The 26,229-nt window shown below is 36.3% G+C and overlaps 1 protein-coding gene across 2 annotated transcripts; it reads left to right on the top strand.

Annotated features, from left to right (window-relative positions):
* The first annotated feature begins 309 nt into the window (after positions 1–309).
* Positions 310–25,307, top strand: LOC135213017 (glutamate receptor ionotropic, delta-2-like). Of its 2 annotated transcripts, XM_064246827.1 has the most exons (13): positions 310–437; positions 1,091–1,215; positions 2,198–2,302; positions 3,483–3,709; positions 4,295–4,414; positions 5,622–5,777; positions 6,041–6,131; positions 6,979–7,273; positions 8,229–8,446; positions 19,960–20,140; positions 22,343–22,442; positions 22,977–23,106; positions 24,938–25,307. In XM_064246827.1, exons 1-13 carry the CDS (start codon positions 317–319, stop codon positions 25,037–25,039), a joined length of 1,971 nt encoding a protein of 656 aa, XP_064102897.1. In that variant the 5' UTR covers positions 310–316; the 3' UTR covers positions 25,040–25,307. The 2 variants fall into 2 exon arrangements, with proteins under 2 accessions (XP_064102897.1, XP_064102906.1); XM_064246836.1 differs by lacking the exons at positions 310–437; positions 1,091–1,215 and adding an exon at positions 1,787–1,921.
* Positions 25,308–26,229: the final 922 nt, after the last annotated feature.

The raw sequence follows: 26,229 nt of genomic DNA, 5'->3' as shown, positions 1-26,229 counted from the left end.
TTAACTGTGAGTTGAATATAAAAAAACAATTTATTCCTTCTTCACCTGTCAAGAATTTCAGAATACAGTTAAATACAGTAAAACAACTAGCTCTTTCGACAAGACCTCTGAATGAAATACCCAAAGATTGCCTTGCTTGAAATAAATTAGTAGACCCATTTATTTAGCCTACGAAGTGACCTCATAAGGTTCTGAAGGTATATCATCACCAAACTTTCTGTAGTTGATCGTATGTTTTCAATGAAATCAGGCTTTTAAACTGGGACCGGCCCTGTTTCCTATCCTTATTTTCAGTTATGATTCTGCTAGTGTAACAATGACTGCGGCAACAAGCACTGCAAGGACCTCAGTGATGCCCCACATCCTGATGACCTTGGTGATGACGATGATGATGACGCAGGTCGTGAAGACTCTCCATCAGCATAATCCACTTTCAAGTAAGCTACGAGCGCCATCAGTTTGTAACATTCAGTGATATTGCTCCTAATATGCTACTTAGTTTAAATTAATTAAGCCACCCCGTGCAACAATTTTGAGTGTATAATTTGCAGGTCTAACATGTTTACTTAGATTTATCCATGCTAAAAGCCGTGTTATTTAATGCAAAAATCTAAGACTTCACATTATTTAAAGATCTACGACTTCATATTTGTTCTTGGATAGACTACTTGTCGTTAACTCCCATCAAAAATATTATATTTTTGTTACATTTTGTTATTTTCAAACGATTCAAATATTATTCGCTACGCTGTAACTGACATCTGAGCGAACTTCTGAATCTTGCAATAAGTAGAAGAAAACATGGAGCTACTGCATATATGTCACAGAGAAATAAAACAACAGACATGGATAGACACGTTCATATAAAGCTGAATGCATTAATTGTACTTCAACTGCGCATTTTATAATTTCTTTACTGCCATTAAACACAAAATATCACCAAACAAACCTTATGTTTGAATTACCAGAACAACTTCTGTTTATAGATAAACAACGAAAATGTAACCTCAGAATATAAAAGAAGATTACTGACTAAAATAACCTTTAACATTTGCGAGAGAGGTGATAAACGCCGAGAGCCTGATTTCAGGTGTGCCTGACCTTCTCTGGAAAAGCCAGAGAGTGACGTCATCAGTGATCCGAGAGTCCTGGATGCCCGGATGTACCTTCCTCTTCATCACAGATGGAACGACGTCCTCGGCATCTCTTCACAAGGTGGAGTCAAGGACAGCCTTGAGAATGAGTGTGAAAAAATTGTTTATGGAAGTCAAGGGGTCAGCCAAGTTCACGATTATAGTGGTGTTCTCGCCAGCACACACACACTTATATATATAGATACTATATATATATATATATATATAGTATATATATATATATATATATATATATATATATATGTGTGTGTGTTGTGAAAAAATTGTTTATGGAAGTCGAGGGGTCAGCAAAAGTTCACGATTATATGGTGTTCTCGCCAGCACACACACTAATTATATATATTATATATATATATATATATATATGATATATATATATATATAATATATATATATATATATATATATATATCAAATATATTTGTATAGATTTGGTGTGTGTGTGTGTGAGAGAGAGTGTGTGTTACATCTTCCTCTCAGACGAGTTGGATTGCGAAAAAGCGACTGTTCCGGTATTCAGCAAGTATTTTGGTATGATGTTCCTAAGTCTTATTTTGCCCTTCTCCATCTTGTTTAACGCCCCCCACCGCCACAACGCACCCCCACCGCCCAGCATCCCTAATACGCACTACCAAGGATGTATCTAGAGCTCACTTCAACATATGAGAGACCAAATTTAACGGAACAAACGTAAATTGCTCAACAATGGCCGGGAATCTGCTGACAGTGGCCTTGTGGGTGAGAGGACGAGCACCTTGTGCGGGCGAGTAAGTGTGTTCTGCTTGTGTGTCAGAAGATGGAAAGAGAGAAAGAGGCAATCAACTTTTTGTACTTGATGCGATACGCACGAACAGAAACATTCCAGTATTTGCTTATCGATATGAAAATGCATCTTTAATTTCTTAAAAAAAAAAAATAAATAAATAAATAAAACTCAAATTACTTTTCAGGATGACTGCAACCATAGTTTCTCTAAAAAGGCCAATCATTAAAAGAAATTCACACTTTCTGCTTGCACATTTGTGAAAATAACTCTTTTACAGCTTCTTCAGAGCATCCGGCCGGAGACAAACGTTGGAATCTTTGAATTTACGAACCAAGGCCCGGATAATACAACTCTAACCCTCATGACATCACAGATACGTAAGGTAATAGCAAACAATATGATTTCCCATGAAGTCCTCCAGTCGTTTATTCATGATGTGGGACGATAAACAGAAGAGAGCGGGGATTCGGGTCTATAAGTAGAATCTAGGTACCCTAGTTCTAGATAGGAATAGAATATAGAGTTTAAGCCAAAGGCCAAGCACTGGGACCTTTAAGGTCATTCAGCACTGGAAAGGAAATTGAGAGTAGATAGGTTTGAAAGGTGTAACAAGAGGGAAACCTCACAGTTGCACTATACAAGAATCGTTAGGAGAGTACGGATAGCAAGATGGAAGAAATATGAACGGAGATAGAGTAAAAGGATTGAAAGGGGTCGCAGCTAGGGACCGAAGGGGCGCTGCAAAGAACCTCTAGTAATGCCTACAGTGCATCGCATGAGGTGCACTGACGGCACTACCCCCCTAGTAGTTCCAGATAGCGATGAGAGGGTGAGGGTTAGGGCGAGGGGTATGAGACAAAGATGAGGTCAGGTTACCCAAGAAGCCCTGGACACGTCCATAAAGACCTTAAACCACCAGCTGAAAAACTACAGTAAATGACAGGTCTCAGACGAAACCATAAACATGGGATTAACGTCACGGGAAAGATTGAAATCGCTGAATTATATTGGGAGACGGCAAGTTTAATTACTCAGGTCCATCTTTCTTACATTAAGAAGACTATACTGATACACATTCGTTATGATTATTTAGGTCAAAACAACTATGCTGGATAAACTTTATATAATGGTAATATATATATATATATATATATATATATATATATATATATATATATATATATATATATATATATATATATATATATAAACTCCGCTGGATAACGTTTTCAAAATGAAATAGCGCAGGCATCATTTTCCATGTATAGTAAATACGAGATGCCATCCTCGGAAACATTCCATTTCATCCATTCTATCAACTCACTGCCATATTGTCCACTGTCATCTAAGCCCCTCGAGGTATTTTCCCCTCTTGAACACTTTCATTTACTTTCACTGTTAATCTCAAACTTGCATTTAACTCTGTCTTTCTTGCATCAGTAAGGTCTGCTTCTCTCCTGCTTCTCAAATATTTATAACTCCGAAAGCAGACTCATTTCTTTCAATTGTTTCGCTGTTGATACATTTTCAAACTATTGGTGTGGGTGAATGTTAATTTCCAGATCGAAAAGTCATCGTGGTGTGTCATGCTGATCGTAGTTAGCGACGGCTTTAAGTACCTCAGTGATGTCCTTGACATTGCCATCAGTACAGAACTTCTAGTTTGGCCGACGAGGCTTCTGGTCGTCACCAGTTTACCAACTGAACGCCTTCGTCCCCTCCAGCAGCGGCTCTCTCCCATCAACGCTTTGGTCATCACTGCTGATGGGGATTCGTCACAGGCTAAAAGGTTGCGCGTCTTTTTCGAAAACACTGCTGACAATACAACTGAAATTGTCATTATTTACTCGACTTCTGCCAGAATCACATATAACTACTTTAATAATATGTAACTGCTATCTCTAATATCGAATTATACCCGAGATTTTTTTTTATTATTACTGAGTTTACATCTTTCTAATTAGAAATAAATACCCTGTCTTAATCTATTTATCTTTAAATATTACTAGTAGAGGTAACCGCATTTTAGTCATTTTTCAAACATGAAAATCTGACGTCAAAAGTATCAGCCAAAAGTAACTTTTACTCGTAGGTGTTTTTATATTTGATGCTCAATTACCTTCCCCCCAAAAATGTTCAGCAATAAGCATAAGTTTACAAATAACGAGTTAAACTAGTGAGTACATCTATTTAAGTATAAGCTATCATTTGATTACCAAATAATATCCCAGCAATTCCTAAAAGACAAGGCAAAAATTAATTCTTGGCACCAATTATCATTAGGAGAATGTTTACACTCACAAATCATTGCCATCCATACAGATCGTTCTGTGACAGTCATGAACTTCACCTGTAAACGTTCTGTCAATTACAGAGGCAACGTGTACATGTACGTGCCTTACAGCCACCGAAGTGTCCTCGTAGCATCATGGTCTCCAATATTTGGGCTTACTTATAACGAAAACCATCGACTGTTTTCAAACAAATTCCAAAGGTATTATGAATCCGACGGTTCTTATTGTTCCATAAGTCAAGTCAGTGTTGTTGTCAAAATATAATTTTATTCTTTTCAGGCTAATTCTTTTGGTTTTATTGAAGCTTCTTCGTGAATTTCAACAATTACTGGCACTAAGAAATGTGAATGTTGAATTTCTACGCAAGATTTTACTGTAACTGAACGCGAGGAATGGCTTATCTTGAGCAAAACTTCGACGTGTAATTCACAGTATTACTACGATGCTGAATTAACGAAAACCATTTAACCATAAAAGATAGTTTGACACTTCAGGCAATTTTCGGGGACCTTATTTGCACACATCGTCTTCACTATGGAATAAACACGTTAAATGTCAAATGATATTTACTGCTTGATTTTATATGTATTTATCCTAATTCTATGCATTTTAAAAAATTTCAGGTGTTCTAGTTTTCTTAGTTCTTGCTCGTTTAGGTAAAAATGTTGAAAAAAAATTAGAGAGTTAAAATATTGAGCAAAATTGTTTCAACGTCATCAACATAGAGATCTCTTGTCCATTTCATCATTGCAGCGGTGCAAGATTAATATTTTCACATCACTAAGGCAGCACAACGATTTTTCACTTCTGTCCATCACCATTCAGTAGCTTGAATTCTTAGGATTCAAAAACCTGTTCCCTTCTCTTCATTTTCTTCATCACATCACTAGAATTTAACATTAGCAGCCAACTGCTTAACAATGCACTAGGCTTGGTCGGGGAAACTATGAAATAAGGTATCCCAAGAATAACAAAAATAACCTGGAGACAGTCAAGATATTGAAATTATGTACTGAAAAACTGTTGTCATTCGAGTAAACTACAAACCATAGCTGTATCAAATGAGGGCAGACCGGAGGGCCTCCAAGAATAAAGTGGACGATGATAGGAAGTGTGAAAAACATTCTCCAATCATCTTTCCTTGGGTGGAAGCATAACACTTCTTGGCTAACTAAACACCAGCACTGGTTATTGTAGGTTTTTGGTTATTGTTCTAAACGTCTCTCATAATATCGAGGTAAAAATAACTCATAAACCACCAGCAAAATGTGTTTCACAGCATACACATACTTGCATGTATATACGTATTTGTGTATATTAGTTTATGCTTTGCAAAACAGCAAAGCAATGCAAAATACCGTTAATCCTTTCAACACCTCTTATCAAACGCAATCCAATCATTTGCAGGTTAGCCGACGGTGCGAATATGACGGTGGTAGGAAACAACTTCCCTCTGCATGTGATCATTTCACCAAAAGAGACGGAGAACGGGAAAGTGGAATTCTCGTTCCAGGGTCCTTTGATTAAAGTACTCGAAATGCTCTCCGCTCAAATGAACTTCACGTGAGTTGGCAAAGGGGAAGGAAAACATTGTCATTCTCCAACTGGACAACAGATGGCGATGAATTACATTTCGTGAAAGTTATTTATTCTTAGATCATAATGATGCGGCTCCTTTATATCTAGCAAAAGTCTTTATTTTCGACATATACCTAATGTAACCCTAATTCTTTGCAAAATTTCGTTACTGTAACCTGATTATGCTAATATGCCAATGTCTTGAGTAAATTCATGCCATGTAACCGGGGCATTTTTCATCTGCACAGGTACGATCTGACCCAACCCTTAGATGGAGGCTGGGGTGTCGTTTTCCCCAATGGATCTTGGAATGGCATGATAGGAATGATGATCAGAAAGGTGAGGTAACTCGGAAAAGAAAAACTGTGGTTCAGGGAAGTGTGGAAAAATAAGGCAAATGTAAATGATGAACAACAAATGACATTTCAGTCCATTCGTCATATTTTCTTTTCACACATCACTATCCAACACAATTCATGTCCCTCAGTACAACAAACCCTCCACACCTTTCATTTTGCCTCAACACACGATACAATCACAAGTAATATTACGAAGATACCAAATGACATACAAAACCATGCTTAGTAAGAATGATCCTCTTACTTTCCAACGACCTCGGTTTCCATAACGTGAAAAATCAATGAAAATAGAGATCGTACACAAAATTTATATAAGTATGTATGTATATATATATATATATATATATATATATATATATATATATATATTATATATATATCGAGCCATAAATGTCCTTTAATATCCAATTCGCTCTATCTCGGAATTAATAAATTTTCATATATGTTAACCGAAGGGGATTTTTTTAGCTGATAATTTCGTCTTCTCATGGGTTCGAACCAGTGCCCAGCGGGCAGAGGAGAAATCAAGCATTCAGTGGCCGAGTCAATATCTTCACTGAAATCCTGATTTCTCCTCTGTCCGCTGGGCGCTGGTTCGAACCCATGAGAGGAGGAAATTATCAACAACTAAAAAAATCCCCTTCGGTTAACATATATGAAAATATATTAATTCCGAGGTAGAGCGAATTGGATATTAAAGGACATTTGTAGCTCGATGTATGTATATGAATGACGGTGATGTGATAAAAATTCAATATATATATATATATATATATATATATATATATATATATATATATAAAATGCAGATTATAACCTCTTTAAAGGAAGTGGATTTCGCTCTGGGACCCTTTGGGGTGACCTACATCAGGTCAAAAGTCATCGACTACACGGACCCCCTGATCATGGACTACGGCAGGATCCTCGGCCGGAGAGGAGACACGGAGATCGACCCCTGGGGATTCTTGATGCCCTTGACGCCCTCTGTGTGGGCGGCGTTTTTGGCCTCGCTCGGCCTAGTACTCCTGCTCGCAGTGCTGGCATCCAGAATCGATTGGAACTCGAGAGAACTTTCACCCAAAATACCTGTCGCAACCTACTTACGAGTAATGTTTCAACAAGGTACTTTACTCTCTTTATGATTGTTCAGAATGACTAAAACGTTATTCCATTTTTATTCACCCAGCGTTTATTAAGTCAACAAATCTGAACCATGCGATCTGAGCACGAGGGAACGATAAGAATAAAGGGACATTTTTAGAATCATGAATCGCAAACCCGAAAGATTGCCAGAGGCTGTCCTTCCGAGCACAAGTGCACTTGTATTTGAAAGACTCAGACAAAGTAAGAGTCTAAACTTAGCGTTGCTATTATTATTATAAATAATTATTTCAGCGGATGAAACCTATTCACATGGAACAAGCACACAGGGGCCAATGACTTGTAATTCAAGCTTCCAAAGAATGTGGTTTCAACCTCCCACTGTCATTCACGACACTAACCACTATACCAAGGGACCAGCTAAAACATAACGTAGTTGCAAAATCATATACAGTAACCTTCAATCAGACCATAAAAACCACTAAATTGATTTCGCATGTGAAATATTATACCAGAATTCACGAATGAAGTCATCCAACGAAGACTTAGTAAAGGCTCAAGGAAAATTCTGATGTTTTCTGTTGACTTTACTTTACTACGTTTTCGTTGATTAAAATCTTGGCAATTAATGTGTCCCTTGAAAATGTTCTATGCCGCAGTGATGAAGTTTAAAATGTCAGATTAACGGGAAAGCTAATATAAATCATGACAGGCCATGCGGTGAGCCCATGATTTTAGATATATTCATTTCCATATTAATGTCATGAAGTCTCCTTCTCTCACCTTATTCATCCGCATTTTTCTAGGACATGAAAATTAAAATTCAAAATGTTCACAATAAATAACCAAGAAGGAACCAATTCGACCTAAGGCATACATTCTCCCAAATTCGAACTGGCACTTTTAAACTAAAAGACTGAGAAATGAGATAAATATTCTATCTCAACCCATCGACATTGTGCGCTTCGCATTTCAGATACCATAGTCCCCTACGACAGCGGCTGGGAGAAAATGATGCTCGGAGGATGGGTTCTCGCTATTCTGGTCGTCATCGAATGTTACAACTCCAACTTGACTTCTCTTCTGGCAGTGCGCTACATCGCAGAACCCTATCAGTCCATGAGAATTCTGCTGGATGATCCCAAGGCCAAGATGGTGTGGGTGGCCAACACTGCTTACGCCCAGCATCTGGCGGTAAGGGAATACAAGGGTGGAACTGGTGCGTTAACGGAGGATGTCATCTTTTTAAAAAATGATTCCCTTTCAAATTCATTTTTACGGTATACTCTATCTAATCATATATATATATATATATATATATATATATATATATATATATATATATATATATATATATACACACACACATATATAATCCCTTGTGTTAGGTTTCATTAAGCATCTCGTATCTAAACCATCCAGTCCTATTGAAGCCTAACACATTCGAATAAAAGTACAGTACTTCAGTATTGTTTAGGTTAACAGGAGCACAATGGATTTTAACGAGCAAGCCCAATGTGTTTTCTCCGTGGGATCAAAATCGGAATTCCAACTGGCGAGGTGAGGTTGTTATGCAATTCGTGTGTGTGCATATACTATATATATATATATATATATATATATATATATATATATATATATATATATATATATATATATATATATATATATATATATATAGTTTTATTGCACAATTTTTCACGGATACACCATTCATTGAATAGAATGGCTTTTTCACTGCTAACCAGCTTTTTTGAAATTGCTTCAAATTTTTAAATTATTTTCTTCACTTCATCGTTCAGGTTACTACTGGACACAAAATGGGATTCTTCCATTTACTCCAGTATTTTTACACGCGGCAGCTGTTTCGTCAACCTATACATATTGACCTTATCAAGCGTTCTGATACAAATATGAACCTGCATGCGTTTTGTGACGTCATGAGGACGGAAAGGTAGTACAGTTGCCAAAGACTAGTTTTAAGTATTTACAAAGGACTATAGTAAAAAATAAAATAAGACATAAATATGTTAACAACAGAAATTATATCATAAGTTGAAATTAAGTTACGTATTATATACACATTATACATAAATATACATTAATTACACATGTTTAATTTACTGAATTACACATATGTTTAATTTACTGAATGTCATTTACTTAATTTCAACTTATGATATAATTTCTGTTGATAACATATTTATTTACTTGTCTTATTTTATTTTTCACTATAGTCCTTAGTAAATACTTAAAACTAGGTCTTTGGCAACTGTCCTCATGACGTCACAAAACGCATGCAGGTTCATATTTGTATCAGTACGCTTGATAACGTCAATATGTATAGGTTGACGAAACAGCTGTCGCATGTAAAAATACTGGAGTAAATGGAAGAACCCCATTTTGTGTTCATTAGTAACCTGAACAACGAAGTGAAGAAAATAATTAGAATGTATGAAGCAATTTCAAAAAAGCTGGTTAACAGTTAAAAAGCCATTCTATTCAATGTATATATATATATTACCCAGGTTACCTGGGTAATCTTAAAAGGTAGCAATGAATCGGAGCAGCAGGTACTGGAATAACATCCATTTTCTCTCTCTCCAACACCAACACCGCCCCCCCCCTCTCTCTCTCTCTCTCTCTCTCTCTCTCTCTCTCTCTCTCTCCATCCCTCCCTCTCTCTGTCTCTCTCTCTCTCGAAAACACTTCCCCCCACCCGCCCTCTCCTTTACCTAAGGCAATTAAATCAGACTCGTGAACTACAAAAATACATTCATTTAAGAGCAAGGCACAAACTAAATAACTCCGGTTCTTTACAAAATGATTAAATGAAAGATTGAACTCAGATAACCCACTCCATATTTCTCTACAGTAACCAACATTATTTTACTTATAAAACTGGGCATAGTCATAGTACAGTCTAGTACACCACGAAACATTAGTTAAGTTCCCATATCAATTAACCCTCTTACGCCGAAGCCCTAAAAATCAAAACCTCTCCCGTATGCCGGGGCCGGTTTGGAGTGAGCGCGGAAGCGGAATAAATATTTTTTTCAAAAAATCACAGCGCGCTTAGTTTTGAAGATTAAGAGTTCATTTTTGGCTCATTTTTTTTGTCATTGCCTGAAGTTTAGTATGCAACCATCAGAAATGAAAAATAATATCATTATCATATGTAAATAATGTGATATATGGTAGAAAAAAAAAATTCATACATAATTGTATTCAAATCACACTGTGCAAAAAACAGTCAAAGCTAACGAGTTACTTTTTTTTCGTTGTATTGTACACTAAATTGCAATCATTTTGATATATAATACATTGTAAAACAATAAAAGCAACACCGGAAAAATATTATCACAATATGATGTACGAATTCGTAACGCACGGACATAAAAAAATTTTATTTTCAAAAATTCACCGTAAATCTGAATATTGTTCTAGAGACTTCAAATTTGTTTCAAAATGAAGACAAATTATTGAATATTACGATACTGTAAGATTTTTAGATTAGAATTGCAGATTTCGACCATTTCGGACGAGTTAAATTTGACCGAATGTCGAAACTTTTATATATATATTTTTTTATATGCACATATTTCGGAGATGGGAAAGCTACAACCTTCAATTATTTTTTTATTGTATTCTTCATGAATTTGCGCACATTTTGATATATGAAACTCTATAAAACGGCTAATATGAAAAGAAGCAAATATTAGGATAATGCGATGTACGCATTTCGGAGACTTGCGGCCGCGAATCGGTGCGCAGAGGGAAGTTAAATATATTTTTCAAAAATTTACCATAAATCACAATATTGTTCTAGAGACTTCAAATTTGTTTCAAAATAAAGATAAATGACTGAATATTACTAGGCCGTAAGATTTTTAGCTTACAATTGCGTTTTTCAACTATTTCGGTAGAGTCAAATTTGACTGAATGTGGTTTTTTTTCTATTTATCGTGATTTATATGCAAATATTTCGAAAAAAGAGGAAAGCTACAACCATCAATCATTTTTAGTTATATTCTACATGAAATTTCGCACATTTTCATATATAAAACTTTATGTAACAGCTAATTGTAAATGGTGCAAACATTTCGACAATCGCACAAAAAAAATTCTGATTTTTTCGGAAGAGTTACCGAGCGGACGTAAGGAAAATGTTTTTTTTTTCATAAATTCACCATAAATCGAAATATTGTGCTAGAGACTTCCAAGTCGTTGCAAAATGAAGGTAAATGATTGAATATTACTAGAATATAAGAGTTTTAGCTTACAATTGCGTTTCTCGACCATTTCGGTAGAGTCAAAGTTGACCGAAAGTTGAAATTTTTGCACTTAACGTTATTTATATGAAAATATTTCGAAACTGATAAAAGCTACAACCATGGGTTGTTTTTAGTTCTATTGTGCATGAAATTGCGCACATTTCCATATATAAAACTTTATGTAACGACAAATTTAAAATGGTGCAAACATTAGGACAATCGCACGAAAAAATTTATCGGAAGAGTTACCGCGCGAACGTAAGGAAAAAGTTTTTTCATAAATTTACCTTAAATCGAAATATTGTGCTAGAGACGTCCAATTTGTTGCAAAATGAAGGAAAATAATTGAATATTACTATAATATAAGAGTTTTAGCTTACAATTGCGTTTCTCGACCATTTCGATAGAGTCAAAGTTGACCGAAGGTTGAAATTTTTGCACTTATCGTTATTTATATGAAAATATTTCAAAACTGATAAAAGCTACAATCATGAGTATTTTTTTGTTGTATTTTACATGGAATTGCGCACATTTTCATATATAATACTTCATGTAAAGGATATTTTAAAATGGTGCAAAAATTATGTCAAAGTGACAAAATAATTTTTGAGATGTGTCACTAATACTTTTTAGTGCGATAAGAAAGAAATTCGCGCTTGCGTGCCTGCGTAGCGATTGTAAACAAAACAACGCCTTGATCCGAGAACTCCCAGCATCCCCCAAGGCGCGTGATTCAAAAGTTTTTGGCTGGTAGGCCTATAAGTATTTTTCTGCAAATTTTTAAAAAAACTTTTTTGAGTTGACATATGATATGTCCATTCGGCATACGGGAGACAATTTGACTCGACGTTTAATACATCCATTCGGCATAAGAGGGTTAAGTCACCATATTCAGTTCCCCTTTGTCTCAGAACACCTGTTAGAAGACAGGAGAACACATTGATAAACAAGATTATAAATTAAAATCAAAAGATCATATGAAATAGAACATCTTTGAAATGAATATTCAAAATACAATCAAGCCACACCTTTGGCTAAATAATAAGTATGCTTACCCATTCAACACAATTTATACACACATTTCACCAAAAATACTGTTGCACAGGCCATCTTGGCTCTGCTGAGTCTGTAGCGATCTCCCACCTTGGGTAACTTACACTTTCATTTTGTAGGGAAGAAGCTCGCATGCACGCACAAACTCACACACATTGTTCACGCCCAAGAAACCACCTCTAACCAGTTTCAGAAGGCACCTCTGCATCCGCCCGTGCATAGCGACAGGACGTGGCACTGATCTGCTTAGATAGCAACTTCGACATCACGTCAGTGTTTCCAAAGCTTGTCACTTCGGGCACTGTTTCCAAGGGAAGCTAAACTCATGATTCCCACATTCTAGAAATGTCACAGCACATCACCTTACAACGGTGTCTTAACTACTCCTTATTATATTCTCAAATAGTCTTATGTTTTATATATATATATATATATATATATATATATATATATATATTATCTGTTATAGTAAGATTGTGTTTGTTTGTTTGTTTGCATGGTGTTTTTACGTTGCATGGAACCAGTGGTTATTCAGCAATAAGACCAACGGCTTTACGTGACTTCGAGAGTGAACTTCTATCACCATAGTAAGATTGTAAGATTGTGAAACCAGGGATTTCACGAAATCCCTTAAGTCTCCAACTGGCGAGGTGAGGTTGTTATCCAATTGGTGTCTGTGTGCAATATATATATATATATATATATATATATATATATATATATATATATATATATATATATACACACACATATATATATATATATGTGTATATATATATATATATATATGTATATATATGTATATATATATATATATATATATATATATATATATATATATATATATATATATATATATATATATATTATAGCAAGATTGTGAAACCAGGGATTTCACAAAATCACTTAAGTCTACAACTGGCGAGGTGAGGTTGTTATCCAATTGGTGTTTGCATGCATTATACACACACACACACACACACACACACACACACACACACACACACATATATATATATATATATATATATATATATATATATATATATATATATATATATTGCTAAGAGCATCTATTTTGGACCCTTTTTTTTATTTTTTCTTCTTAACAAATTGCGAAAGCTGAAAGAATATTTTAAAGGAATAAAATACGGGAACGGGAAATGTCAAATCTAGTAAAAGCGGCCCCATCTTGTTTTGACCGTTTGGACCGCTGTAAGAGATTGTATTTTGAGTGAAACCCTTCTCCCTTGCCAATATGATATTAATGACACCCCACATCATCATGGTTGCCTGTCATCCCCTTGTCAAATATCAATGCTGGCTATATGCCAAATCCCTAGAAGGGTCACTTGCATTTAATAGAATAGAAGCCCCATTTTTTTTATTAAACTTCTTTGTACTTTGGTCGACAGTCTAATTTTACAAGAGGCCATTAGCGGCTAGTCACCCTCCAACTCATGAAAATTCACACATCTCGATGACCTGTCCCTTCTTGCCTTCTCCTTGACCTCTTTCCCTCGCTATTGTTATAGAAAACCTTTCCGCCTCTGTGACTCCGCTCACACATACTTGCATGACCGATGGTAGTTCTAAACTTCTTGACCCAAGATAGCCACCATTGTACCCAATTTTTGCATTTTCCACGCCTCTCTGCCAGTCCCATGACCTCTTCCACGTAATTAACAAGGATTGGCGGTGGAGATGAAAGCACCCGAGGAGAATCATGCCAGCCTTTCAACTGGTATCAAATTGGCCTGACCAGGCCCAACAAACTGCATTTTGCCCTAGTCAGTTCCAACGGTAGTATGCCATGCACAGTACCATACTGTGTAGAAGCAGTGTCACGCCCTATGACTCTGTTCATCACTATCTCCAACTTTCGTCTTACGCTGACCTGGCTAGCCTCTATCTGAACCTGCTATACCTGCAGCCCAGACTCAGCCCTGATGTCAGCTTTGAACGCTCTGCTGTGAGCCTACCTTAGAATTTCCTAAATGGCGCTGCTTGAAGAGACGCATCTCTCAGTCCTTTGGTGAAGCCTGCAAGCGACCCACACACATCCCTCTACCCATGGCCTGGCCTTGACTATGAACATCCCATTCCCTGTTTCAACTGTTTTCTCCTATTCCCATTCCTTAACATTCCCGTCTCCTTCAGTGACCTGTGTGAGCATAAAATAATTGTGAAATTGTTGTGAAACATGTGATATTCGTTAATCTACCAGCCCGCTAGACGCATTGCAACACTGTAATGCTGAATTTGATTTGATTTGATTTATATAGATTTTTGGCATTATACCAAGGACTCTTCAAGTAACTCAAATACTTTTGCATTTTTACTTATTTCAACTTGTCATTAGAGTTGTGTATCAGCTTTGACTGCTTTGCAGAACCGTGTAGCCTACCCCATTGTGTGCCTTCTCCAGTAATTCAACAGTGCCACTCAATGTACTCTGACAGTGCCAATCTTGGGTTGAAGCCTAGGATACCAGTGAGAGTGAATGCTCGCTTACAGTGCTCCACTGCATAGTGTTACTCAATGTTGTTAGTCTTAAGTTCTAGATCCTTAATCTGAGTGCTGTTGCTTACAATTTGGTGGCACATTTGTTGTTGCTATTGTACATGTTAGAGTCTGTTTTACAAGTGCCATGGGGCCGATTAGTGCTGCTGTATCATATCTTCAAATAAACCTTATAGAAATAATAATTAATTTATGGACAAAGTTATGTATACATTCAATCCTTGAAGTAAACTAGTGTTTTCTATAAAAGGTTTTTTATATTTTCTTTTCATAGCCCTGCGTATTTTACAAAGTCACGATTAACGTGTTAAGAATTAGAATACATAATTCTCAGATTACGTAAAACTCATATGAATTTGTGGTAAGGAAATTAGGGTAACGTTGTAGCGTATGAGAACTTGAGCCCAACTGTTATTGGCCAACAACATCAAGTAGAGGCCTCATTCATTCTCGTCTTTGCCCGTATAACTTCCTAGTTGTAAAGAGATGTGACCTTGACTGTTCACTTTAAATACCCAGAGTAAAGGTATTTGTCTTCCTGCTTGACTCTAGCTTGCAACTGACAATTAGCGAGGACACTCCTATTTGTTATGCTTTAGGAAATTCAATAAAACTACTTAAATTAGCAAAGCTAGCCTTACTTTTGAGAAAACAGTTTTATTTTATTTTAGTTTGTGTTTATATCCAGTAACCATATACAAACATTTGTTTTACCATAGCCTCTAGCACAAACCCATTTACCTGTCAGCCAAGACCTATTGATTCCCATTTTGGAATCCAATTCCTTAGCAACACCTTACAGAATCGTGAGAGATTTTCTCTGCCTTTTGAGTGTTTGGATAACACTGCTCGTTCCCATGCTGGAACAATCTGTATTTACACTCCATGTCGTACTACCTGTGTTACCTTATTATGCACTTTACAGTGCCACCTGAGAGGCTTAATGCTTATTGCCTGGTGAGAGTGCCAGTGCCTACACACAAGGGTCACTGCCGCTGACACTTCAAGCTCGTCGCTTGTCTTCTGTTGAGAACGCCAGTACCTACTATGCACTTTACAATGCATACACACAAGTGTCACTGCCGGTCTTGTCGCTTGTTTTCTGGTGAGAGTGCTAGTACCTACCATGAACTTCACAGTGCCTACACGTGAATGCCACTGCCGCTGACACACCTCAAGCTCTGTTGCTTGTTTTTTGGTGAGTTTGCCAGTATATACCATGCACTTCACAGTGCCTACATGTTAGTGTCACTACCGCTGACAACCTCAAGCCCTGTTGCTTGTTTTCTGGTGAGAGTGCCAGTTACACACCTATGTTGTCCCTGCACTATTTGAGTGTGTCACCTGTCCACACGCTTTGTGAAGTGCCACCTGGCGCTTGAGTGTCTGAGGACACTGTACGTTCTGCAGGAACCCTGAACATTGGATGGTATGTCACCTGCTCACACACTACTGAGAGTGCCTAGGTCTAGCAAGACCCCTAATCCACAAATGTCACCACTGCAGACACACCTACATACTCATCCGAGCCAACCGCGAAGTGAGACTGATCATCTGACTTTCACCTGTGACTTGCTGAGTGCCAGTGAGTGCCGCACATAGTCTCTGTACTCTAGGAATACCGCACTTTAGTGCCCCCCTCCATGTCTGTAATACAGCCCGTTCAGATGCTTCAGACCACAAGGATCACCATCGCTGACCACCCCACCTACAAGTGCCACCTTCATTGACACTCCACCCTAAGTGTCCCACCTTTGCTGATACTCCAACCTACGAGTGCCACCTTCGATGACACACCCGTGGTCTGCACTCCACTGAGTGCTACTTCAGCTCACCTATAAGGATCACCATCATGGACCCTCCAACCTCCAAGTGCCGCCATTGCTGACACTCCAACTTACTTCTGAGTGCCACCTTTATTTATGTATGTATGCATAAATATTGCTAAGAGCATCTATTTTGGACCCTCTTTTTATTTTTGCTTCTCCTTAACAAACTGCAAAAACTGAAAGAATATGTGACCCCATTTTGTTTTGACTGTTTGTACCAGTGAGAGATTGTATTTTAAATCAAGCCTCTTCTCCCTTGCAAATAGGATTTTAATGACACTCCACATCTGCATGGTAGCTTGCCATCCCCTTGTCAGATGTCCGTACTGGCTATATGCCAAATCCCTAGAATGGTCACTCTCGTTTAACAGAATAGAAGCCCCTTTTTTATTAAACTCCTTTGTACTTTGGTCCACAATCTAATTTTACAAGGGGCCATTAGTGGCTAGTCACCCTCCAACTCGTGAAAGTTCATGTCTCAATGACCTGTCCCTTCTTGTCTTCTACCTTATTGAAAACCCTTACGTCTGTGCGACTCTGACCAGACATACCTGCATGACCGATGGTTGTCCTAAACCTCTTGACCCATGATAGCCTCCATTGTATCCCATTTTCCGAAATTCTCCACTGGTGTCCAACGACCTCTTTCACTTAATTAACAATGATTGGCAGTGGAGATGAAAGCACCCAAGGAAAATCACGCCAGCCTGAACCAGATGTGACTGGCTCTCCTTTCAACTGGTATCTATATGGCCTGACCTGGATTACTACCCTGCACTTTGCCCTAGCCAGTTTACGCTGTAGTATGCACTGCAGAATGCCCTAACCTGACATGGTACCATACTGTCTGGAAACGACGTGAAGCCTTATGAGTTGGCCCACAGCTATCTCCAACTTTCGTCTTGATGCTAACCCGGCTAGCTTCTATCTGAACCTACTATACCTGCTTCCCAGACTCTGCCTCGATGTCTACCTTGAATGCTTCAGCATGAGCCCACCTTAGAAATTTCTATACGAAGCTGCTTGAAGAGAAGCATCTCTGTGTGTACTTTGATTAAGCCTCCAAGCTACCCAAATCCTTCTGCCTATGCCCTGGCTACAAATGTCCCATCCACAGACTAAGATAACTGAAATTGGAAATTGTTCTGTTGGCCCTTCACCTTCTATTCATAGCACTCATTCCCTGTTTCAACTGTTTTCTCCTACTCCCATTCCTTAACATTCCCGTCTCCATCAGAGACCTGTGTGAGCATAAAATAATTGGGAAATTGTTGTGAAACAAGTGATATTTGTTAACGCTACCAACCCGCTAAACGCATTGCAATAACATAATATAGAATTCGAGTATTCAAATAATTTTGCATTTTTACTTGTTTTATCTTGTCATTAAACTTGTGAATCAGCTTTGACTGCTCTGCAGATCTGTGTAGCCTGCCCCGCTGTGAGCCTTCTCCAGTAATTCAACAGTGCCACTCAACGTACTCTGCCAGTGACAATCTTGGGTTGATCCTCACTTTAAGTGCTCTTACTTGCAATTTGGTGGCACACCTGTTGTTGCTACAGTACATAGTAGAGTTAGTTTTACGAGTGCCAAGGAGCTGACTAGCGCTCCTGTATCATATCTGATAATCCTTATAGAGACAATAATATCATTTGTGGACAAAGTTACATTTACAGTCAATCCTTGAAGTAATCTAGTGTTTTCTATAAAAGGTTCTTTTGCATTTTCTGTTCATATAATTGCGCCCCCCCTTTAAGTCAGTTTCAGGGTGTTCGCACAAGGTGTAGATTTTGAGTAGAGACAAAATTTTGATTTCTCAGATTTTCTTTAAAACCTGACATGCAGACTATGACAATATATATGTTACAGTAAGATTGTGAAACCAAGGATTTCACGAAATCACAGTGAAACAGCAATTCATCTACACAGTTTTGCCATGTTTAGTACCAGCCCCTCAGGGATTAAATGTCTCTATGTGAATTGGTAATCCCTGGTTTCACAGTCTTACTGTAACTATATATACTAGTATATATATATATATATATATATATATATATATATATATATAATATATATATATATATATATGTGTGTGTGTGTGTGTGTGTGTGTGTGTGTGTGCGAATATATTATATACATACACTATATATAAGTATATCGTCATTTCCTCTCACAGAAGAAGATATCAAGACCACGTTCTTGCCCAAACTAACAACGAAGTCCCAATAGATATATTACAAGTCACCCGCCGACATATCACCTGTTCATTCCTTCCTCGTATGCACTTATTCTCAAACACCTCTTTTGCCCCATCCTAGCCATTTTCCTTATTTTCTTCTTTTCACCTGTCCTTTATGCTCTCCACGTTACCACACCACCTAAAAACACTGATCGGTCTTTTCATTTTTATTCACTTCATCACTTCAATCTCATTGATGTATACCTCTCTCTCTCCCTTCCTGTATATATATATATATATATATATATATATATATATATATATATATATATATATATATATATATATATAAATGTATGTGTGATGTTAATAGTCACCTTAGAAACGCATGTCAATAGTATGCCTAGATGAAATGAATAAAGAAGTGATATTCTGGTACCGGCCAAGATTAGAACTCCGGGTATTAGAACGAGGTAACGTTAACTGCTTGGCCAAGTAACTGGTAAAAAAGGACCAGTAGGTTCCATATATATATATATATATATATATATATATATATATATATATATATATATATATATAACTGATCCACGAAAATATGTAACGTGAGGAATGCATAAATGAGGGCGAATACCACGAAGGAAAGGTAAGACAATGGAGTGGTTGCCAGGCCTTTCGACTCATGGCTCTTTACTAGCTCGTGAAGGACCATATGTCGAAAGGGCTAGTATCTACTCCATTGTTTCATTTTTCCTTCGTTTTATCTTTATATATACTGGATGTTTTGTAAAATTCTATTTTTTAGCAATGAATAGAACTTCTAATTGATATTCGATTTTCTTTCACAGGATGTGGATTCGGGCATATTCTACGAGGCAAAACAGACTGCGAAGGTAGGGAGAATAAAGTACATAAAGGCTCCCGAATACATAACCGCTGTGGACGACCTGGTATCAAGAGGAGATTACGTTCTCATTAATCCTTTGATTATCATGAAGATATTCCTGACAGAAAGTTACATGGAAAAAGGTTGGTGGACATTCCCAGTCTCTGAAATATAGTCCCATAATTCTGCTTGCTCGGAATACATAAGGGTGATTTCTCTTGCTTCTGAAATAATTTTTTTTATTCTTCGTAACTAGAATCCGTCAAGTTCGGGATCATCCGCCTGGGAGGGAAAAGCTAACGTAGAAATCAACGACGATACAACAACAAAAAAAACAGGAAAAAATAACAGTTGGGCTTAAGGTTTACATAACTATTCATGCCTTACATTTATCACAGATTAAGAAAATCTTCACGCAAAATGCATTACTCCTACTGAGCAAACTAACGATTTCAACTTGAGGAAATTCAAAATAGAAATGTAACTGTCCGACTTGGGAAGTTTATTGTTTCTCAAAACCATTATTATGATTTTATTTTTTATTTCAAGGTATATAATTCCGGTCTCATAGCGCTGATGTTGTAATTTATCTTTTCAATTTTTCTGATATCAAACACACACACTCTCTTTTTCTCGCCCGGCCACCCAAAGTGGACTTTTGCATAAGGTTTACACCAACATATTCAGCACTGGAACTGAGTGAATGTGGGGCAGAGGATAAAAAATCTATGATATCTGTCTAGTTTAATGAGAATGAGCTAAATTCCTTACACTTGGTGAGGTAAACCGAGAGCGCGCGTGTTCCGGAATGGAAAAGACAATGCCTTGTTGATAGAGAGAGAAAACTACGATTGAGTGTGGCACCAGCAGAAGCGGTAGTAGTGAATGTACGTGGTACAAAAATTGAAAAGATTGAGAGTGAAGACAGTGCTTGTTAGAGTCTGAACCTATACACTGTTGACATGCATGGATTCCTAAAGTGCATTTGGAACAGATATTAAAGAGATAATGGTAAAGGAAAGAGTTTATTAGGTTATATATCAATACAGAGTCGATGGAAAAGAATAAGGGGTGAAGATGTAGCTAAATGTGTGAATTAAGTCAAGTGGATTTCAAAAAAAGGAAGTGAGAGTAGCATGTAAGAAGAAAAGGGGAGAAATATTTGCTAGGGTCAGAGAAACAGAGTTAGGAGGAGTACACGATGTCCTCGTGAAATTCCATACGGACAGCAGGGAGTTCTGTAGATAAAGGAGGTTAAGGAGAAGGATTAAAATCAGGTAGTGGTGTGCTGTTGAAATAAGAGGTTGAGTGAAGGAAGAAAACATCATTTGAAGAACAGAAGACATCTTGGACTTGTGCACAGGAAGATTGACAAGGCAGTCAAGAGAGAGAGAGAAGCAGTGCAAGCAATATGAATACGTGACAGAAGGTGAGTAAGAACTTAAGGGAGAATGAGAAGTTGCCATTTAGGGAGGCAAAAGGATATCAGAACGAAAAATGCGAATGGAGAAACTCTGTGCATGAAGAAAATGTATTCCTAGGTCCGTGGCGTATTCTGATTTGTTGGAAATAGAAGATACAAGAAAGACAGAGACGAATCATGTGGCATTGGGGGTGGTTTGTGTAAGCTTGAGAATGCTCGTGGAAGTTCTACTGAGGAGATCAGGAGAAGATTAAGAGGTCGCTTGATGAACAGACACATGAAGTTGTGCGATTGCAGGTGAGATATCATTTCTCCTGGTCCGGTTCGAGAATCGGGTATTGAACACTCATTTTTGGGCAGAATGACTTAACACTACACCATCTGGTTAGCACAGTAAATAATTTGTACGATAAATATTTATTTTGTTTTCCCGGACTGACACTTGACGACCTAGGAACGAATACATACAGGTGCGCCGGTTACTCTACGAAAGTATACCGCAATACATTGCTTCCAGATTAAAATTTTACGAAAACAGTACTAAAATAATCAGTTTTATCATCTGATTTTTGGAAGGGCATAACAATTTTTCTGTTTCGAAAATGATCTAATAGCATTGCCATGCGCAGAACTTAATGAAAAACAAAAAAGAATCTAGATCTTTTTGATAAAAATCATAACCGTAACAGAAAATAAGCCTCACGATCTAAAGTAAACCTAATCTAGTGAAATCGCAAATAACTAGAAACACCACTACCCACTGGAATGAAGATGTGTACAAATGTAGTGTATAAATTCACAAGCCCAGAGATGCGTAAAACTCGCAACAAAAGCTACATAAATTGCACACGTACCACCACTAAATCTGAACACAAGGTCTTCCACGATGAACGTGTAAATAAAAGAAATCAACTCATTACAGGAAACTGCAAGTTCTACGTGTCTAAGGAAACCTTTTTGCCTCAGACCTTCTGCATGGTGGTTCCTAAGAACAGTCCTCTTCGCTACCCAATCAATGAAGGGTGAGTAGAGGGCGAGATGTATCCAGAAAGTGCTATTATAATATATATATTATATTTATATATATATATATATATATTATATATAATATATATAAATATATATCTAATATATATATAGTTATATATATATATATATATATATTCACACATATCATACATACATGCATGCATATTATATAATTAATATATATAATATATATATATATATATATATATATATATATATATAGTATATATATATATATATATATAGAAGTAAATGGAGAAGGCGCATCAGGCAACCGACGCCTTAAAGTAAGGATAACGGTGGGAAAGAAAATTTATATGTATACAAACATATATATATATATATATATATATATATATATATATATATATAATATATGAGTGAGTAAAATAAAACAAACAGTACTCCATCACATATGGACATAAACGTACGTGCAAGGTACCATTATACTGAGATTTCAGGCTGTAACAGAAAAAGCCTACGGTTGCACGGGCACATTTCCAACCTCCTTCGCTTTCCTTCCCCAGGATAAGGGCGGTGGTGGAGGGAGGACTCTACGATTACTGGCTGGACAACGTCATTCCCAACGCCAAGTCGTGTAAGAACCCGCCGACGAAGATGACTGTCCAGGCGGTTCTCTCCTTCAGGAATCTGTGGGTCAGTCGAAACGGTATTCGTCGTCATTTGGTCACAATACTTTGCATATTCTTTCGTTGTTAAAACTTTCGATAAAATAATTTTACAATATCTTAAAATAGAACGGTTCAGACATTCGAGACTTTGTAAGTGAAAATATGACATCCTTCTTGAGTATTTATGTTTGTGTGTGTGTGTGTGTGTATATATATATATATATATATATATATATATATATATATATATATATATATATATATATATATATATATATATATATATATATATATATATATATATATATATAAAACACCACCACAAAACCACATAACACCGATTTCATTTTACCTCGGGAATAAATAACGTATATATATATATATATATATATATATATATATATATATATATATATATATATATATAGATATAGATATAGATATGTAGATATATATATATATATATATATATATATATATATATATATATAAAACACCACCACAAAACCCCATAACACCGATTTCATTTTACCTCGGGAATAAATAACGCCCAAAAAGGGATTGAAGTGTGATAGGTGCAACTGCTTTAGCAAATGCCTAGGAAAGATGCACTTATTTGCGATTTTTATGGGCGTAAGTCATTTCCAGGGTAAAGTGAAATAAATGCTAGGGTAATACTGTGCTTTAATATTTATGAATGAAAAACTCACAGCTGTATTATTTGACATACAATATAAATATCATATATATATATATATATATATATATATATATATATATATATATATATATATATATATATATATATATATATATATATATATAAGTATGAAGACAGGAGCAATTGCTGAAGAATAAACATATTGGAGTATAGAGACACTATCTGTCTTTTATCCATTTATTTAGAGCCGACGATTCGTATCAGCTTGATACATTTTCCAGGTTGAAATTGCGATTATACATCAATTGCGTGTAAGTAGTAAAAGATATACACATTATTACCAACACCTAAATTAAAAAACTATTTAATAAATTAAGAATGAAAACAGAATGAAAACATAAACAGAACAACAGTGAAAGGGCTAAGAGCCAGGACAGAGAGAAAAAAACATTAAATAAATAAATTAATAAACGAACAAGACACCTACCCACAGCGGAAGCGTAAGGAGAACTGACACGAAATATTGTTATGGAGGGGAGTGTAAACAAAGAAACAGGTAATTAGGCAATAAACAGTTGGCGGGAAGATGATTGGTGGTTAAGAGTAGGTACAGTTAGCTTAATCATGATTGATTCAAGGGCAGTTAGTTCGTCTACATGTCGGGTTCCAATACTAAAATGACTGGTATCTCTGTGTGTTTTGCGACTTTTACTGTGATTTCTTATGTTGGATTGCTCTGGATTTGATAGTCGACAGCTCATTCTGTAGCTAATTCCTTAATGAGAGGAAATCCAGACTTTTAGCAGCCTCCTGGTGTAACCGATGTACTAGGTGCCGAGATCACATCTGGGACAATGTATATATCTTTTACTACTTATACGCAATTGGTATTTAATCGCAATTTCAGCCCGGAAAATGTATCAAGCTGATACGAAACTTCGGCGGAAAATAAATGGATAAAAGACAGAACGTGTCTCCATACTCCAATATATAGTATATATATATATATATATATATATATATATATATATATATATATATATATATATATATATATATATATATATATATATATATATATACACACACAAACACACACACACACACACATATATATATATATATATATATATATATATATTATATATATATATACATACACGCATATGATTACCCTTAATTAAAATATTTCCAGGGAGTATTTGCTGTTCTTGTCACCGGGTACACCATCAGCTTCATAACGTTATGTGTGGAAATCATAGTGTCGAAAGCAAAGCAATTTGGAAATTTCCAGTGAAGACGAAGACATCCGAAGAGAGAGAGAGAGAGAGAGAGAGAGAGAGAGAGAGAGAGAGAGAGAGAGAGAGAGAGAGAGAGAGAGAGAGAGAGAGAGAGAGAATATTCGGCTATCAGATTTTTTTGTCTCGCTGTCACTGTTGCGGGGAAAATTATGACATAAATACGTATTATTTGTCATTTTTTGGAATGCTTATTAGTAAGAAAACCATTCACTATGGACCAAAGTGTTGAAAAATGTTTCCAGCCATCTGTAAGCGCAAAATTAAAATGCAAAAAACACTTGAGTTTTTCTCCGTATTCCTTTGATGTCATACTTTGTCAGCAAAAAAAAAAGAAAAAAAACAACAACAACTGTGCCTCAACTGCTACTTTTTCACAAGATTCTTCGCGGGGTTCGTTTAGTCAATAAAACTCGGTACATTAACTTCTCCTGTATGTCATGACTTGACCTGACAAAAGAATGTGATGACTTTGCTGAAATAAATAAATAGAATTTGATTGCTAACAAAGCTCTAGTTGCTTTAACTTCAGTTTTTTTGGAAATATAAATTGAATATGGCCTTTGATGGTGGTACTACTGCAACTACTTTACTACTAAAACTACTACACAACTATAATAATAATAATAATAATAATAATAATAATAATAATAATTAAAAATTCCTCATAGTAGCACGAGTCTTCAAATGGAGAAACAAATCCACAGTTATGTAAATGTACATATATTTAAGTTTAAAACAGAAAAGATAGCTTTCGGGAATCTGTACGGTTCCCGAAAGCTATCTTTTCTGTTTTAAACTTAAATATATGTACATTTACATAACTGTGGATTTGTTTCTCCAATAATAATAATAATAATAATAATAATAATAATAATGTTTAGAACAATTACAAACAAAAGCATTTCCATTCTACAGAAGCAAATTCTTGTATTCCGGGCTATACCATCGCACCGATTTCCGAGGTTTTACAATCATAAAATAAAAATGTTAAAATCCAGAACTAAATATAAAATACATTTTGGGAAGCACCGGGAGCAAGATGACTCATCATTAATATTAAACAAACCAATAAACTGCCTTGTCCGACAAAAAATCAGTTCTAAGAATCACGTTCATGGCATTGCAGAGTATCAATCACACGAGTACATTTTCCGGGTAAGAATGTCTCGCTAATCATTCACCCATC

This window comes from Macrobrachium nipponense, chromosome 19, assembly GCF_015104395.2.
Source record: "Macrobrachium nipponense isolate FS-2020 chromosome 19, ASM1510439v2, whole genome shotgun sequence".
In the NCBI taxonomy this organism is placed as follows: Eukaryota; Metazoa; Arthropoda; class Malacostraca; order Decapoda; family Palaemonidae; genus Macrobrachium; species Macrobrachium nipponense.
Note: the sequence above shows the minus strand (reverse complement) of the source record. Positions and strands in the feature narration are given on the sequence as shown.

Bases quoted from the DNA above. Each gene is read 5' to 3' on its own strand.
- LOC135213017 (XM_064246827.1), top strand. From the start codon at position 317: ATGACTGCGGCAACAAGCACTGCAAGGACCTCAGTGATGCCCCACATC. The intron at 438-1,090 runs GTAAGCTACGAG...GCCTGATTTCAG, and splicing joins TCAGCATAATCCACTTTCAA to GTGTGCCTGACCTTCTCTGG. The intron at 2,303-3,482 runs GTAATAGCAAAC...GTTAATTTCCAG, and splicing joins TGACATCACAGATACGTAAG to ATCGAAAAGTCATCGTGGTG.